Here is a 17,194-nt window from a genome sequence, read left to right as displayed (position 1 = left end):
ACAGTAGAGACGCTAAATCACCTCCCAGCAATAAAAGTCTTACATTTGGCTCCCAGCGCGAAATCCGTGGCCTGGTCTGTATCAAACCGATGCTCCCTGATCGGAGCCAGGCGCCCCTGCAATAGAGCACCCGGGCCGAGTGCACGGGGCCGTCCTCAGACCCGTGTGAGGACTGGTGGGGTTTTTCGGGCCGACGCTCAGAATTTAAGGCACGCTGAACGCAGGGCGCCACGTCGGTGGGCGGGGACCCGCAAAAAAGCAAATTGTTCCACAGGTTGATGCAGAAATGCAACCTGGTTGGTGGGGGGGGGGGGCTGTGAAAGTGAGAATTGCTTGTGATGTCATTGTCGTACGGTCAGTTATTTTCGGGGGCCCTCGGTGTTGATAACGAACCACACAGATCCAAACGGCTGGGGGCACGGCGTACTCTCAATGCGCGTCAGCCAAATGGACTCGGCGACGTCGCTCAGACTCTGCCGCCGTGACGTCGCGGTCGAGTCTCTGAACCTCGTTCAGCGTGAGGGGAGGAACGGAACGGGCAGTTCACTTCACTCACCCCGAAGCGCTCCGTGTATTTTGAAACGGCTCCAAAACGGTGGTAAAAAACAAACAGAAAAACAAACAAACAAACTAACAAACAATCACAAGAAAATCCACGTGACGGAAGGAGGTGAAGGAAGCGAGCAGCAGGAAGGAAGAGCGCTGCAGGAACACACCAGGGCGTGTCCGTTCCAGCCCTAGTCCCCACGGCCGAGGCTCCCTGTAATTTTTTTTTTTTTTTTTTTTTCCTTCTTCCTCCTCTTCTTCTTTGAGGGGGTAATTTTGTCGCTTGTCTGCGTTAACTTCCCCGACGATTTGTCCGTGCGCGCCGAGTTTCTGGAGCGGGCTCTGCTAATTGGGCTTTCCGAGACGCGGGAGCCGTGCGGTCGGCCCGGAGAGGAGGATGCCCGGGGCAACCTCAGGAGATCCCTAAATAATCGTTTCGTGGGAGAGCGAGCAAGGTCATTTTATTAAGCGCCTCGTGGAACACGATGCAAAGCCACGTTATTAGTGGAGCTGTTTATTATAACACCTCCTCATGGTGTGACCGTGTACGGCCCAGATTAAAGAAAGAAAGAAAACACGTTTTCCGCCGAGCCGTTGGGTGAACGTTACCCACCCTCCACAACAGACATGACACCCGACACGGTTCACCGTGGCCCCCACCTGCCATGACAGCTATGAAGTGGATACCAGAGCTCACAGAGAGACATTATATCTAAGGAGGGGAAGAGGGGAAAAAAAGAAGCAAAACAACGAGCTGTCCTTGGCGTTTCTAAAAGGCTTTTTTTCTTTTCGTGTTTTTGGGGTTGACCGCTGTTTTCCGTGTATCGCTACGCGCCAAAACGCGCTTCCCATTGTCCTGGAGGTTCTAAGCTCTGGGTGTCGGTCGGACACGTTTTTATTTTCAATTCTTTTTTATATATGGTTTGTCGTCGTCTCACGGTCTCTCACGCGTCGTGATCTTCAGCGCTCACCACGCACAGGGCGGCGAGTCTCAGCTTGAATGCGGTCGCTCCCTCTGACACACAGCTCCACATTCCCCTCCCTCCCTCCCTCCTTCCCTCCCTCCCCCTCTACCTGTTATAAAAGCCCGGCTGCGGCGACCCTCGCCGGCTGCAGTGCCGCGCAGGCTTTCGGCTCCTCCGCTCGGGAGCAGATGGGTCGAGCTCCGCCCTGTAAAGAAGGACAGAGCGCTGGCCCACTTTTGGACTGTTAAATAGTGGAGTGTTTTTGCACCAACATCCAAAATCAGATATCTATCAATAAGTATCTACAAATCATGCATCTCTACCCTGGTGGAATACCCACACCAACATGAAAAATGTCCGCTATAAAGGAAAACTTGACAGGATTTTCACATTTCTTTTAACACTCATACGCATGTGAGATGGGTCTAATTGGCGTGGGGGTGCGGTTGTTATGTCAATCACCCTGCTCTAATGACCCTAAAGCCTACAGTCTATACTGGATAGTCACTCTGTTTCTGCCCATAAATCAAGTTTACAACTCACAATTGTCAGGTGAAATGGGTATCAAGAGCATCCCTAATACTGTTTTCACACAAAACTTAAAATAAATTAAATAAATAAATAATAAAAAAGATCCATCCAGGCGACGAGAAATTACATTTTATTTCTTGTGTGTCACGTTTGACCTCGAAAACATGTCGGAAAAGGGGCGTGTCGCGGTGCCAGAGCGGCGTGGGAGACGGGACTTAAAGAAACAACGACATAAAACTGTTAAACTTGGGGAGAAATCTTTTTTGAGCCCCGACCCGACGCCACGGCTGGAGCAGCGTGGAGTACCCGTGCTGCCGGCGCCCAGCACGGGTACTCCCACGGCGCCCACACTCAAAGCATTTCATGCCTCCCCCATGCGGGGGAAAAAACGTCAATAACATCCGATTTAGATTTTTGGATTCTAGATGGGATATGAAATGATGGAATGATACAGATATTCCTGGCTGTTTACGCGCCGGCGCCCGGAACGCCAGCCCGCGTCGCATCTCGTCAGTTAAGAAGCTAAAATTAGCGTCGGCCCAGGTGTCCTGTTCACATTGGAGACGGAGCCCATAAAAACCCGTGTCTATTGCCGGGTCATTTAACCCGGGACTGAGACCCGGGTTTTTCCTTTCCCACTGATGACAAACGATGAACGTTCGTGGGTGTTAGCGGGTTTTTAGGCATAGTAGGAAAGGGGTTTAATATACTTGGGGAAATCAAAGCTTTAAAAAGCCTTTACTCATTCAGCGCCTTCTGCCTCTATGGGAAATGTTTCACTTTACAACTTGATGGTGAAACTGATATGCCAATGTGCTCTCTCTCTCTCTCTCTCTCTCTCTCTCTCTCTCTCTCTCTCTCTCTCTCTCTCTCTCTCTCTCTCTATTTTTCTCATTTGTCCTTGGAAAGTATCTGTTCAGCAGAGCGTGTTTTTCAGTGACAGTGTCGGCCTTTCTGCACCGTGTGCAGGTGGACCACCTGGCCCTGCTGTCAGTCCTCTGCCGTCGCAGCTGCAGGGGATAAAAGGGCTGATATCTGCGTTACATCACACCGGTTCTTTCTGCTGAGAGCACCGAAGTAGTGCTCCAGTGGTATTCGTGGGAGCAGTGGGAATCTTTCCAGCCTGTTATGTAGGCCAGTGCCAGTCATACCGAGGCAATTACTCTTATCTCGCTATCTGCTGATGTAAATCATGGCCGACACTAATGATTCTCAAATTTTTTTATTTTTATTTTTTATAATGGATTAACTGTTGATTGGGTTCTTTGGTTATTTAATTCATCTTTGTGATTCATTTAGACAAGGATGGTAAAATCCCATTACCAGTCATCTGAACCTGGACAGACATGCACATCGTCACATCTAATACAGGTGTCATTGCACCTGAATGGAAAATCCCTGCAGTCCACTCCTTTGAGTGAGTCAAATGGGGGGGTGTGTGACCTCATTATTTCTTTTTGTTTCCCAAATGAAGTACTGTAAGTTTTCTTCCTGCGGAACCGAGCCAGGCTGAGCCCAAGGTGAGATGGTGTTTTCTCCCTCTCTCGCTCGCTCTGGATTACTGAGACTCTTCTCCCTCTCCGATTTCCCTATTTTTTAAATTTATTTATTTATTTTTAAATGAGTGCCCTGTTTTTGTTTTTTTGTTTGTTTTTTTTGTTGTTTTTTTTCCCTCCTCCCAGCATTGGGAGCCAAGCTTTATAGACCTATCAGACTGCTTTATTCATCCTTCCTGCCACCTGTCACGCCCCGCCCATGGCAGCTTTTGGGTCGCTCCTCACTGTTGGTCTGTTTGGAATAAAGAACTAGTGATGGCTAATGATTTTAGTTGTCTTTTTCGTTTTAATGCGGCTATCATAGTTTAAGCTCATCATAGTGCGATGACATTGTGTATCTACCTTTTTGAGGGAAATACATTTCTTCACAATGAAAACTGGCCTGAACCAAACTGATGGAGATCAGTCGGCTCAAGTCATTGTGATCAGGTGATTATGTAGTAATCCGGACCATCGGAGCTTCTTAAAATGCCAGGGTCACATGGGGATAAATCATTGAAGCAATCAGTGCAGTTATTTTTGTTTCAGAATAAGTATTATGGGACGATTTGGAATTTGAACATGTTGTGTAACTGGATTTATTTTAACTTAGTTTATACTTTGAGACTCAAGCCCTTTCAAACCCTGTTTTTATTTAGCTTCTTGTTAAGTAACAGTATCAAGAAACCATCCCCCAATGTTTTTGGGCTTGGTGACATGGAAGCAAGATACTCATAGGGAACTTCACACAATATTATAGATATGTGGACAGGAATGGACTGGGACTAAAAAAAATGGCCCTGGACTTTTTTTTTTACCCAGACACGCTCACCACAACCACCCACACCCCATCGACGGATGTACAAATACACCAGCCCTTGATGCCACCACTTATAAGCATAATGGAAGGATACTTCAGGCTACTCTAACACTACAACAGAGCTATTTTAATAGCAAGGAAAAGGTTTGATGCCAGCAGGCCACCACTGTGAGGACACCATGATAGATCCAGTCAGTGTTTCATGGATGTCTGTATTTCAACAGGCTGTATCATCTGTATCAACAAAGGAAATAAGTCTGATAATACCATTGCCAATTTGATCACTTTGACCTTGAAATTTGAAGGACTTACTCTTCAGGCCATGTCTATAAACAATAAATAATTACAAACATCAGGTACTGACTCTACACACCTGTACTTCTAAAGTGCAGGAAAAATAATAAACACAATTTTAATAAACAAACAACAAATAATATCTAAAATTGAACAAAAAATTAGTACTGCAATTTTTTGGGCTTTCTGCTAAAATACAGACCATTACTCCAGCCCTGGGTATAGCTGGTAAATAAACAATAACAAAAAATTTTAAAAAACAGTGCTGCTGCTGCTGCTCGCGAGCAAGCAAGTTTTAGCTTCAGCTTCAAGTGACTTTCCTGTTTTTAGTCAGATTTTTGTCCATTCCTTGTCCGACCTGGACATGAATCCCCCCGTTCATGCACTCCTGTTGACTGCTGGGATTTGCTGCCTGGTGAGAGATGGGCGTCGCCGGTCCACTTTGATTGTGAGGGGTTGGTGAATAACCCAAAGTGGACCAGCGACTCAGATCTCTCTCGCTCTTGTTTTTGGATGATGGGATGCTCAGGCGGCTCAGATTGGTCCCGGTGCTACCTATGGCAATCAAATCAATTCAATCCCATTTTTAAAGAATCCAACCAATGTTGATGACATTTCCCTCCATTGTAATGGAAGTATGACCAAACCTCTGATTTTTAAATGTTATTATCAAGTGGATATGCACGTGATGCTGTGTACGCTAGTTTGCTTTCTCGTTGATAGTAAACTGATCGATTGGACGAAGGTTTCTCTGGGGCCGGACAGTAGGCAGTGCTATCTTATTGTCGTGAAATTAAGACATTTTTTGTCTATATGTGAAGATATAACTTTAAGTATCTGACGATATGAGGTCCCAAACTTTTGAGTTTCAATGGATTGGATTGGATAACGTGGGCTTTTGACATTTATACGTAAATCTCGTGAGTCATATAGAGATTATCAACGTAATGCATTCTTCCCGATCACCCTAACCTTGCCCAACCTAACGCCTCAGCAAATTCAAGTCAGGAGTGACAGCCCCCCCCCCCTCCCGGCTTCAAAAGGCTAATGAGATGCTGTCACATGGAAGGACCTTCTTTGTGCCCCTTCCCCCCGGCACAGGGATATCATCTTTAACAGCTCTGCCTCTTCTTAAGCCGCGCGCACACTACACCGTCGTCAAAGTGGTCAGATCCCAGCACAGTTCACGCCACACAACTTTTTGTCTCGTGATCGGGGATCTTGAAGTCGTTGTGGTTTCACACTACACGACTGATCTGCGACAGGGCGTCGCACGTTACACAATCTCTCACCGGGAGGAATCCCAGACCCGTCTGTCGAGTCTCCAGACTACGTTTTGTCACGAAGACGCACGTGAGAACTGACATGGGAAATGACGCGATACCGTGCGCAACACAGGATTATTTATTTTTTATAACGTCCCCGATCACTGTAAAGAAAACGAATGAAATCAGAATTTCAATAAGATATATATCAAAAACCTAGAGGGAAAAAAAGTAATATAGGTATCTATGATCTTCCAGATTACCACATCGCTGGAGGGTTTCCCTGGTTTTGGAAGTCTCACCCCTCTAGGCTTGGTTGGAATTTTTCAACCCCCTCAAGATTGATGTTGAGTTTTACCTCGGAAACGAAGGGCCTTTTAGAAAAAGTTATTGCGCGTTTATGTATTTTTTTTTTCCCCCAACCTAGACAAAATGTGCTATTTTTTTACTCATTAAGATTCCCGTCTTGCTGTCATCAAGTCCTATCAAGACAATGTCCCTGGATTACACATTAGTTCTCTGTGGGTTTACACCACAATGTTGTGTTGACAAGGCTCTACAGTAGCCCCGCAGAGGGGGTTGTGTGCAGTTGTGAACATTAGAATTATTTAAGATTTAAGTGATTGATTGATTTTGTTTCTGAACACGTTATACATGTTAGAAAGTAATTGCTGAATACATGTGAAAAGACGATGTACTACTGAATTCTAAAGTCAGACCGTTTCTCACAATTTTTGTGGTGCGCATTTTTACGTGGAGCGGCCATACACATTGGCATTGCCCCGCCCCTAACACTCTATTAACACCGGGTCGGAATCAGAGTGGTGAAATAAGCTAAGCTAACAACCGAGAGTTTGGGATAAAACACTATTTTGGGAATACACATTATGGGGTAAAAGTCATTTTCAGGGAGGCCATGAACTCATGCCGCGGACGTCCGGCACAAAAAAAGAACCGTCCCGCTGGTTGGACCGCGAGGGGTTTGGTTATGTTAGCATTAGCTGCATGCTAGCAGGCCTTGGAGCCCTGACTGGCCTGCTGAGGAGCCAGGGGGGGCACCGGAGTGGGGGGCAGGTCCCGCAGCCAGACAGCGGCACTTTGAAGTGAGAGACAAGAGACACAGGACTGGGTTCAGCAGAACCTCTAAACATGGAATTAACTTACTCCAATGTAAATGTTTAACACGATTAACATGATTGGACGTGGTGTCAGTGTCTTTAGCGGACAGGCCCCCAGCATCTCAGAGCAGAGATTTTTGTCACACTTTTGAAACCACATTTTTTTTCATCATTCACATTTGGCTGGGTGATATAACACCTTTTTCTGCGGTGTGACAAACTCAGAACCAATATTTATTTTCGCTTTTCATAGACTTAGAAATGGGCAAGTGTCATATTACGTGAACATTAAGAAATAGCATTTGTTGGATGAATATCAAGGCGTGTTATTGAGAGCCAGTTCCAAGTTTGTAACCGGTTCTAAACTACAAAAGTCACGCAAGCTGTTAAGCCACAACATAGTTGGAGGCTTCACTGCATGTCTTTTGTTTTAGAATTAATAACCAAAAACACCTTTGGGAATAATAACACAAAGTCTAATAACAGGTTAGGGTTAGGGTTATGCTATAAAATTGCATTAGCAGTCTGTAAAATTCTCAACTATAGATAATATTCACCCTGACTTAATATATTCCAATGTTAACTATTTTGTTGGGCCAAAATCCAGCTGTCATGCTTTGGAGGGATTTAGCCCGTGATTCAAACTACTGACCACGGCGTCTCGTGTAATCTTCTCTCCATTGGCTTTATCTTTTCCCCAATCTGTCCCAGAATCTCCTCCACCCACGTCAGTGCAACATCCCACAGGACTTAGTCTCACTTATCTCACTCTGTCCAGTCTACAGTGATCACAATTCAGTGCAACACACAGGGCAAAGTGCCGTGCGTGCTTTACGGCCTTCCAATTGTTTATTGTCTTTCCCTTAGGCGTATGTGCATGCTCTATTAAATATCCTTGACTAAATCTTGTCACGTTGGCTTTCGTGTATTTAGCGCTACTCTCAATTAGAAGAATCTAATGTCAGATACTTCGAAGTAAGTTGTCGGATTGATCCCTCAGAAAAGCCGGGTCTCGTATGCTCCGGAAAGTTCTATTTGTTTTTCTTATTCGGGCCCGTCCTGTCTCATCTTGGAGGCCGTGTTCTGTGACAGAGCTTTTCAGCAACACTTGAAAGTTTCAAGAGCTGACATTCCACACATTTTTTGGCCAGCTCGGCTGAGTGCATTTCCCCTTGGGACAAGTGGAAGCACATACAAGGAAATCTGTTTGTCATCTGGAGAAACACGGTGGTACATTTGACAGTGGCAACACTGTACGCTGTCGTTTCAGCCCAAACGGGTTGGGCGGTTTGAAGGCCATGTTGAGCTTTTTATTAACTGCGTCGGAACACTTGTGACCAGTGTTGGGCGAATTTGTAATTCTATCGACCGGCGTTTCGAGGAGGGAAGAAAAAAAAAAAAAGTACCCAGCCAGGAAGTAGTAGTACCCACCGGAACGACAGGAGGCAGTCGAGGGGGGGGGGTACGAGTAGACGTAGACGGAGGCTCAACAACAAACATGGCTGCGCCTAGAAAACGGGAGCTTGTTGACGCCGAGGCGGAAGCGTTCATTGTTGCTCAGCAACTAAAGCTGGTCTTGAATTTTCTCGACGCAGCAGTTTTGGCGATGCTATACTGTGTACAGACACACCTGGCTGGTAGTGACGCGGAAGATCTAAATCGGTAGCGAAATAAGAGGATCTTGCTGGAAAAAAAGAAAAGGGAAAAAAAACAAAAAAAAAAAACCTTGAGAAACCTGAACAGATCCTCTCTGACAGAACATGTCTTCTGTTCCAGTCATTATGTATTTTATCAGGCTCATCATGGAACTGGATCGACAAGAGATGATCAAAACGACTTTTGAAGGACTCTATTTGGGCATCACTGTATTCTGCCATCCGGGCGAAGGTTGAGGTCGTCACCCTTTTTAAAACGAATCCTAACCCTAAATATCTTTGTGCTGACATGTGAGGGAGCCAAAATGTAAAAGAACAGAAAAGAGCGAAGGATACATACAGTCCACACCTCAGGTTCAGTGTGAAACTATAACATTTGAGCTCTTTTCAGTCCTACCCATTTTGCCCGTTTCCTTCTCCTAGCAACATCGAGGTTTTTGGGCGGAGGGCAGCAAAGACGTCTGCACTGCGTCTCCCCCGACCTCTGAACGCTCCCTCCCTCCTCAGGGAGGAAGTCTGAGCCTTTCCTTCCTCCGTTCTTCAGGGAGAACCCGAAAACCGCTCAATCCAATGCGGCATTTTATGAAGGGCAGAATTCCACTTCCGCCGTGGCTTTCAGATAATCTGACATGGGTGGGATGGGTGAAAGGTTGTTTTGTTTTTGTTTTTTCTCCTAGGGCTAGAAGAATCGCAATAATCACACAATGTCATTCACAAGATCCCATTATTGATTTGGGAATCGATATCTGACTAAAGCCGCCAATTTTCCAAATAAAAGTCCCTTCAGACCTCATATTGTTGTCTGAAAGTTTGGGTCGTATATTTTTGATTTACAACGCAAAGTTGTGTTTCTTCATATAACAATGTCTTCACTTCATGACAATACAGTGAGTTATGGCGCAATTCTACCATTGTGCTTATCTCATACTTTCCAAGAAAACAGGAATACAGCAGGCGCTCCACCATGTTTATATCTACTTTACCAGCCTCTCAGCCTTACAATGGACAGCCTATTCCATCTTACAACTCTCAGGATGTCTACTCCTTTTCCACTGTTATTTCATCATCTGGCAACATTTGGGATGCAATCGCACGGTGTTCTGATTTGCTGTGTTTATACAGGGCGCTATGCAAACCGTGGATGTGACAGCGTCAGCCTGCATGAGGCGCTGACAGCCTCCCGTCCACCGCTGCCGCCGGTGTTCTCTGCCGGCTCGTTGACTCTGTTATTACTCAGCTCAGAAACACAAGGTGGAATTATCTCCAGGAGCTTTTGAAGCTCCCATGAAACCCAGCGTGTTGCCTGCGTCCGCTGTCGCAGTTCAACCACATTGGGATCGCTCACCAATGAAAGCTGAAACGGTGGCTAGGTTGAGTCAGGAGCGGAGCTGGAGTGGTATCCATTAGTGAGCAAAGCCACGTGGCGATGAAGACGAGAATTTAGGGTTCAGGCCCCGGTGCTAGAGGTGCCTGTGTACTCGGGGCCAAATGGAACTTTCCAGGCCAACCTCCTTTTCGCCCTGTTGTTTTTTTCTTTTGAAGTAAACTGAATACTCCCACAATAGCACACCCATGGGTTTCACTAAACAGGGTAGGAAGCAACGTCAATACTAATGAAAATGAAAAGTTATACAGTGAGTCCCATCTATCTATGCATGTCATCTACTGGCTCAGATTTTGCCCATACAAAGTGATCTTACGCATCGGAGCATCTTGACTTTTTAGTGACTGTCTATTCAGGCTCCATACATAACCCATCACAGCTGTTAACACTGGGTTTGTGTGTCGTTCTGATGTGTGCACTGGGTCTAATCCTATTTAACTGACGTACACACTCACTGTTTGATTTTCCACATGGACTGGTCGGTTTTCATTCCTACACTCGTCTGTTTTTGTGTTATTTACCCTTGAATTTGGGAAACAAAGACATTGTCCTTCGGGCACAATATCATGCGCTCATAACGTCCAGTCTACCCCTGATAAGTCATTGTTTCTCTGTGATTCCTGATCCCAACTCAAGCCCCACTACTGTAACTATTCCCAAATTCTCAGAATCTGGTAGCCAGGGCAGGTGGATGTGTTTGTACTGGCAATGCAGCCATGTGTCACGTCCGTCCATTCCTGAACGCCCACATCACCCGATCAGCTTCCAAAGCAAAACACAGCGTTGCATACGTTATATCTCAGCTCCCATATTAAAACAATCCATCTGAGGACGGTCACATTGTACTGATCATTTAATTGTTCATTTAAAGTTTATCGGACCAAAAGTGTAGTTCACTCTGATATTTCAGACCTCATTGTGAGAAATGTTCGGTTGTATTTTCCGGTCTTAGTCCAGGAATGAAAATTGTGTCTCGATTATGACGTCTTGATTTGACGATGACACAAAACGTTGAGACTCAAACTAAAACTATGAGCTATTTATTGTCCGGGCCGATGAAAGCCTCATTGTTTATTGTCATCCCCATGATGTCAATTCTTTTTCTTTTTTCCTTCGCTTTCTTCCTTGAATGAGTCATTTCCCCCTTTTATTTATTTATTTATTTATTTATTCTTCTCTCCCTCGCCGTATGTAACAATTAGATGTCCTGGAGGCATCTTGGTGAAGTGTGGTTTGGAAATTCTCACCCCCCCTCCCCCCTCAGTGTCAAAAGGTTTGCGTGAAAGGGTTGTATTTCAGTCGTTTTTCAGGGCTCGACAGCAATGGTTGCCCGGTTGCCCTCGACAACCTGACTGAGTCAATTGGCCACGAGGCTTGGGCAGATTTACGATTAACTCATCTATCAGGGATCAGCTCCATCGATCGCAATTGGGGTGGAGGGGATAACTAGGTACTCAGGGATCTGTTGATTTCTTCACAAGGTTTGAGACAGCTGTTCACTATGAAGGCAGCCCCCTTTGTAGCCCAGACCTTTGTACAGTTTAGAGAGAGATGTTTTTACAGTATTTTATCACTTTCTTTGTCCGCTTATGTCATAAATATCCATAAAACATGACATTCAGAGCAGCATCCGCCATAGGTCAAAGTGATGAAAAACATTTGGTTTTTACCTCCAGCTGTGGATGTTTCACTGTTTTTAATAAATGATTGCGGCTCCCCGTGGCGCTGTCTATAGCGGAACCATCTGCGGGTGTTGGCGTGCGTGCCCACTGAGGTGAACACACAAACACACACACACACACACACACACACACACACACACACACCTCCAGCAGACGGCCTTTTGAACCGTCGTCCTCTGGAGAAATGCCTCCACCTTCTCCTCCCCGGAGGCCGTTGTGCAACACATCTGCTCGTCAGATTCCCGCGAAGAGGGGCGAGGCCGTCACCGGCAGCCAATCGCTCAGCTGGGGCCTGATCCACGGCATAGAGCTCCGGGGCCTTCAGCCTACGTGTTTTCGGATCGGAGTGGTCGTCTGGCAACTGGGGGTGGTGGTTGGTGGTTCCGTCCTCAGCTCCTCCCGGCTCATTTGCAGAGGTGTCCTTGAGCAAGACACCCGACCCCGCGGAGCTCCGCGCGGGTTGTCTCCTGGCAGGGCCGACGCTGCCGTCTGTCTTAACGTGAGGCGTGGAGCATGTGAAGCGCTTTGAGTGGCTGAGTGGCTTGAGGAGCTCTATATAAATGAAGTGCATTTACCATCACTCTACGACAAGTTTGTTTTCACATTTTATTGTATCAAACGGCGCTTGTTTTCTGTTTTCAGCTGTTTCTTTTACTCAATAACTTGTTATATTTTCTAAATGATTTTAATAGGGGTGCAGAGATTCATATACCTGGTATCTAGTATCAGTTCTTGAGTATGTTTCAAGTATTGCAAGTATTCAAGTATAACCTTAAATGTGCAGTGTTAAGGTTTTAAGGGAACAGACTTGGCAGAAATGGAATATAATATTCATACCTATGTTTTAATTTGTGTATAATCCCATGAAAATAAGAATGGTTGTGTTGTCGTTACCTTAGACTGAGACGTTTTTATCTGCACAGGGAGCGGGCACCGCCATGTTTCTTGTACAGTAGCCCAGAACGGACAAACCAAACACTGGCTCTAGAGAGGGCCTTTCGTGTTTTTTCACGGGTTCAGCGGCCACCGTCTTTTCCACAGAGGCCGCCATGTTGCCCCGCTAAGCACACTAAGCACACTAAGCTTTTTCCTCATTCAGCTTTTATAATGGTTATAATAAAAATAAATAAATAATAATAATGCATGTTAGAGGGCAGTCACGGTCCTGATATTTTAGTCAATGTTTAATTGTTATACAAATTATTTGCTGTTAACAATGTAATTTCTTCTTTGCACATTTTTTTTGTTTGTTTTATGCTACTATGATAGCGGCATTTAAAAAAAATAATAATAATAAAAAAAGAAATAAAACTCATCATTCGATTGGCATTGAACGTCGAAACATTCAAATTTTGGTGAATTATGAATTTTCCTCAACACAACTCATGGAAACTCGCCTAATTCACATTCTATCTATTGGGGCATTTCAAACTTTGGTCTAAATTTCCCCCTTAAATTTGCCCCCTAAATTTTTGGAATCAAAATATTTTACATAAAGATCACAATCTGCTCATTGCGACACTTTGACATTGAGGCGTCTTTACAGCTCGACGGACCCCAGATGATCTGAGGACAAATCAAAATATAAAACCACAGAAATCGCACACAAAGTCAAACAAATCACATTTGCCATCAGAAATAACAGCAATTTGGACCTTGACCTCATCCAAGACGCGGAGTGATTTCAAATGTCTTGTCGTTTTTGCAGTAGTGAAGCGTGTCGTCCTGATAAACGGTCTCCCCCGATCCCCACCTCCCCCCCGGCCCCACCCGCCCGCCCCCACCCGGGCTGCTACCAAAGCCCAGTGTGCGTGGCTGCTTTTTGGACCGGGCTTTACGCCGGGACGGCCTGCGGAGATCCGACACGCCCGGTTCCCTTCCCAGCCTCGGGTGCCGCGACGTGCCGTTGCCGCCGTTTTCGGCTTAATTACGAACGTCTTCACCTGGCTCTGGTGGGAGGGCGGGGCGCGGGCGAGCGGTAGATGCGGTGAAGTCACGTCCTCCATGTTTAGTCCTGTGCTCCTTCCAACACATTATTATTATTTATTTATTTTTTCCCCCGACAGCGATTTCCTATCTCTCTGTAACTTGAACATTTGACCTGCATTCTCATGTTCCTTCTGCTGTCGCCTTGCTTCCTCACTTTCTCTCCTTTTCTGTCTCTCTGTTTTTTCCTCCGTCACTCTGTTGACATATCTGGCATATACCATATCATATATCATATACTCTATTTCTTGCTGTCTCTATTGCTTTATTTTCCTTTCTCTCGTTTTCTCTTAATTTCTCCCTCCCTCCCTGTGTGTGTGTGTGTGTGTGTGTGTGTGTGTGTGTGTGTGTGTGTGTGTGTGTGTGTGTGTGTGTGTGTGTGTGTGTGTGTGTGTGTGTGTGTGTGTGTGTGTGTGTGTGTGTGTGTGTGTATTGTTTTGTGCCTTTTCCATTGGGATCACAGTAAATGCCAGGCGCTACATTAAATCGAAGGCTTTATTAAAATATTGTCCAAGCAGGTAGAACAGGTGGAGCTGGTGGAGTCAGCACGGCCGATAAGGATCAGTGACGGTTCAAAGTGCCAACAGCAATGGAAACGTGTTGGAATAACACCACCCTCCCTCTCTCCTCCTCCAGGCCCAGGACAAGTGGAAGGCTCTGGAGGAGACCAAGGCCTACACCACCCAGTCGCTGGCCAGCGTGGCGTACCAGATCAACGCGCTGGCCAACAACGTGCTGCAGCTGCTCGACATCCAGGCGTCGCAGCTGCGCCGCATGGAGTCGTCCATCAACCACATCTCCCAGGTCAGGAGCGCACAGGACGTCGGCAAAACACCCGCACATCCGCGTCACCACCCGGTGCACCGCGTGGGGTCGGTGGTGTAGATACAGTACCATTTACCACTATACTGGACACAGTACGACATACTGCTATATCCAGTAGGGATGCAACAGTACACGGTATCGAGCCGCTCAGTACGCCCACTACGGCTCAATACGCACGCGTGAACCGCGGTATCACGGTAAAGGTCCAGCGGACGCGTCAGTCCACGCTTCCTGGTAAATCCACTGACAGCTCACTCCTTCTCTCAATGTCTATTTAAACATATGTTGTTGTAAAGAGTGCAAATCCATCGAGGTGTCCAGTCGGAAAATAACGTCCTGGGATGGGCGTGGCCGCTTCCTGTGCTGGTTTTACCGCGTTTTTATTTTAGATCTGTTGTTCCTACTTGTATGATACAAACATTTTAAAGCGAGTGACGTTCAGGACAGTCGTTGGATCAGGACGGTGAGATAGGTAACGGAGAGTTTGTAACGAGTTTGTGCTTCTCTCACTTATTGGGTTCTTAATGGGTTCTCATTGGGTTCTTATTGAGTTCTTATAGAGTTCTTACTGGGTTCTTATAGAGGTCTTCTTGGGTTTTTATAGATTCCTTATTGGGTTCCAATCGGGTTCTTATTGAGTTTTTATAGATTTCACATGAGGTTCTTATTGGGTTCTTTTAGAGTTCTTATTGGGTTCTTATATAGTTCTTATTGGGTTCTTATTGGGTTCTTATAGAGTTCTTGTTGAGATCTTATTGGGTTCTTATTGTGTTGTTAAAGAGTTGTTATTGTGTTCTTATTGTGTTATCAGGTTCCTATTGGGTTCTTTTAGAGTTCTTATAAGGTTCTTATAGAGTTATTTTTGGGTTCTTGTAGAGCTCTTATAGAGTTCTTATCAGGTTCCTATTGGGTTGTTATTGAGTTGTTATTGAGTTGATATCGAGTTCTTATTGAGTGTTCTGGGACATGTTCTCCGGTGGTTCTAACCTCTTTTGTTCTCACATCTTAAGTGTTTCTCCACCTCCACCTCCACCACCACTAGACACTTGGGCCAATTACCCACTATCCTGCACACCTCCCCTCCAATCAGAACTCGTGCAAAGGGGGACGGTAGCTCAGGAGGTAGGGCTGGTGGTCTTGTGATCCAAAGGTTGCTGGTTCGATCCCAGGCTCCTCCTGCTAGCATGCTGTAGTGTCCTTGAGCAAGACACTAACCCCTAATTGCTCCTGATGGCTGCGTCCATCGGTGTTTGAACAATTGTAAGTCGCTTTGGATAAAAGCGTCTGCTAAATGACTAAATGTAAATGTAATGTAAATGTATAACAACCCACCAATGAACTCAAACCCCTGAGTGAGCTCATTAGCTAACTCTGGCACATTTACATTGGTGTGGAAAATGAAATATTGTTTAATGTGCACTGTCCCTGGTAAATAAATAAATTAATACATACAGTACAATATACAGCTTAACATGTATACAGTAAGATATACTATTATGTACAGTATTTTATTTTATGTTCAGTACGATAAACTACTATCTACAGTACAATATAGCAGTTATAGGGTATACAAGCTATACTTGGATTCACAGAGGAAGTTGTCCTCTGAGTATAAAAACACTCAGTTCCAGATGCTAACATGAGCTTTATAATTGTCTTAGAAAAGCAGAACTGGTCCCGGAAACAAACTTATTTCCCCTCCAGAAGAAGTGAAAGTTTCGCCCAGAGACTTTTCTAAATTAAGCTTGGGTTTCATATTTCCACATTAAAAAAAGAAAAAAAAAAAAGGGCTTTCAGGCTTTTGTTTTCTATGTTAAAAATGTCATGGTTATTTGTGTGTATGGATATTTAGCTCAGTCCCGAACACGGAGACACAGAGTTTGTGTGTACACACACACACACACACACGCACACACTATACTGTCCGCTCCTCACACACTGCATTTCCGGTTCAGTTGCAGGTCACTTCCCGTACCGCTCAGGTATTTGGTTTCTGACCCATCAGGCTTTTACCAATATGGTTTGTAATGGAGGGAGTATCAGAAAACGGCATGTCCTCCGCTTGGTTTCATGCTTCTTCTCCTTTTTGACAAACAAAAGCACAGCTGTAGCAGCTATATTTTTGGATCTTGGCTGTTTACAGTAATTGTGTTGATGTGTGTTCAGTCAGTTCCTTCTTTTGAGGTGTGTGTGTGTGTGTGTGTGTGTGTGTGTGTGTGCGTGTGTGTGTGTGTGTGTGTGTGCGCCCAGACACTGATGCTTTTATTGGTTTAACAGTGAAGGGCGTCTGGCCAGCACCGTGTGGGTGTGTGATTAAAATGACTGGAGCTCTGTCTGTCCTTTTTAGCGTGTGCGTTCTCTGCAGGGACGGCACACAAATACACAGGCTCCGACCCACAGACACAAAGCCTGGAACGTGTTACATTTACCAGGGTTCTCACCAGGTCCTTGAGGTCCTTCAGGTGCTTGAATTTCGTCCTCTGAAATTCAAAATGTTTGCTTTTATGGCATAGATTATTCCAAGGAAATGTACATTTATAATAGAAGGTGACAATGGGATTCATATATATATATATATATATATATAT

At 45.2% G+C, this 17,194-nt stretch overlaps 1 protein-coding gene across 1 annotated transcript in view; it reads left to right on the top strand.

The window, feature by feature from the left end:
• The window catches only part of abi1a (abl-interactor 1a), a 58,555-nt gene that overhangs the window by 1,461 nt on the left and 39,900 nt on the right, over positions 1 to 17,194 (top strand). The window contains 1 exon segment of the mRNA XM_080020213.1: positions 14,418 to 14,585. Within this exon segment, the coding sequence (XP_079876339.1) occupies positions 14,418 to 14,585 (168 nt within the window).

Source organism: Zeus faber (assembly GCF_960531495.2).
Source record: "Zeus faber genome assembly, chromosome: 19".
Taxonomy (NCBI): Eukaryota; Metazoa; Chordata; class Actinopteri; order Zeiformes; family Zeidae; genus Zeus; species Zeus faber.
The sequence above is the reverse complement of the archived record's forward strand: the minus strand, read 5'-3'. Positions and strand labels throughout refer to the sequence as shown.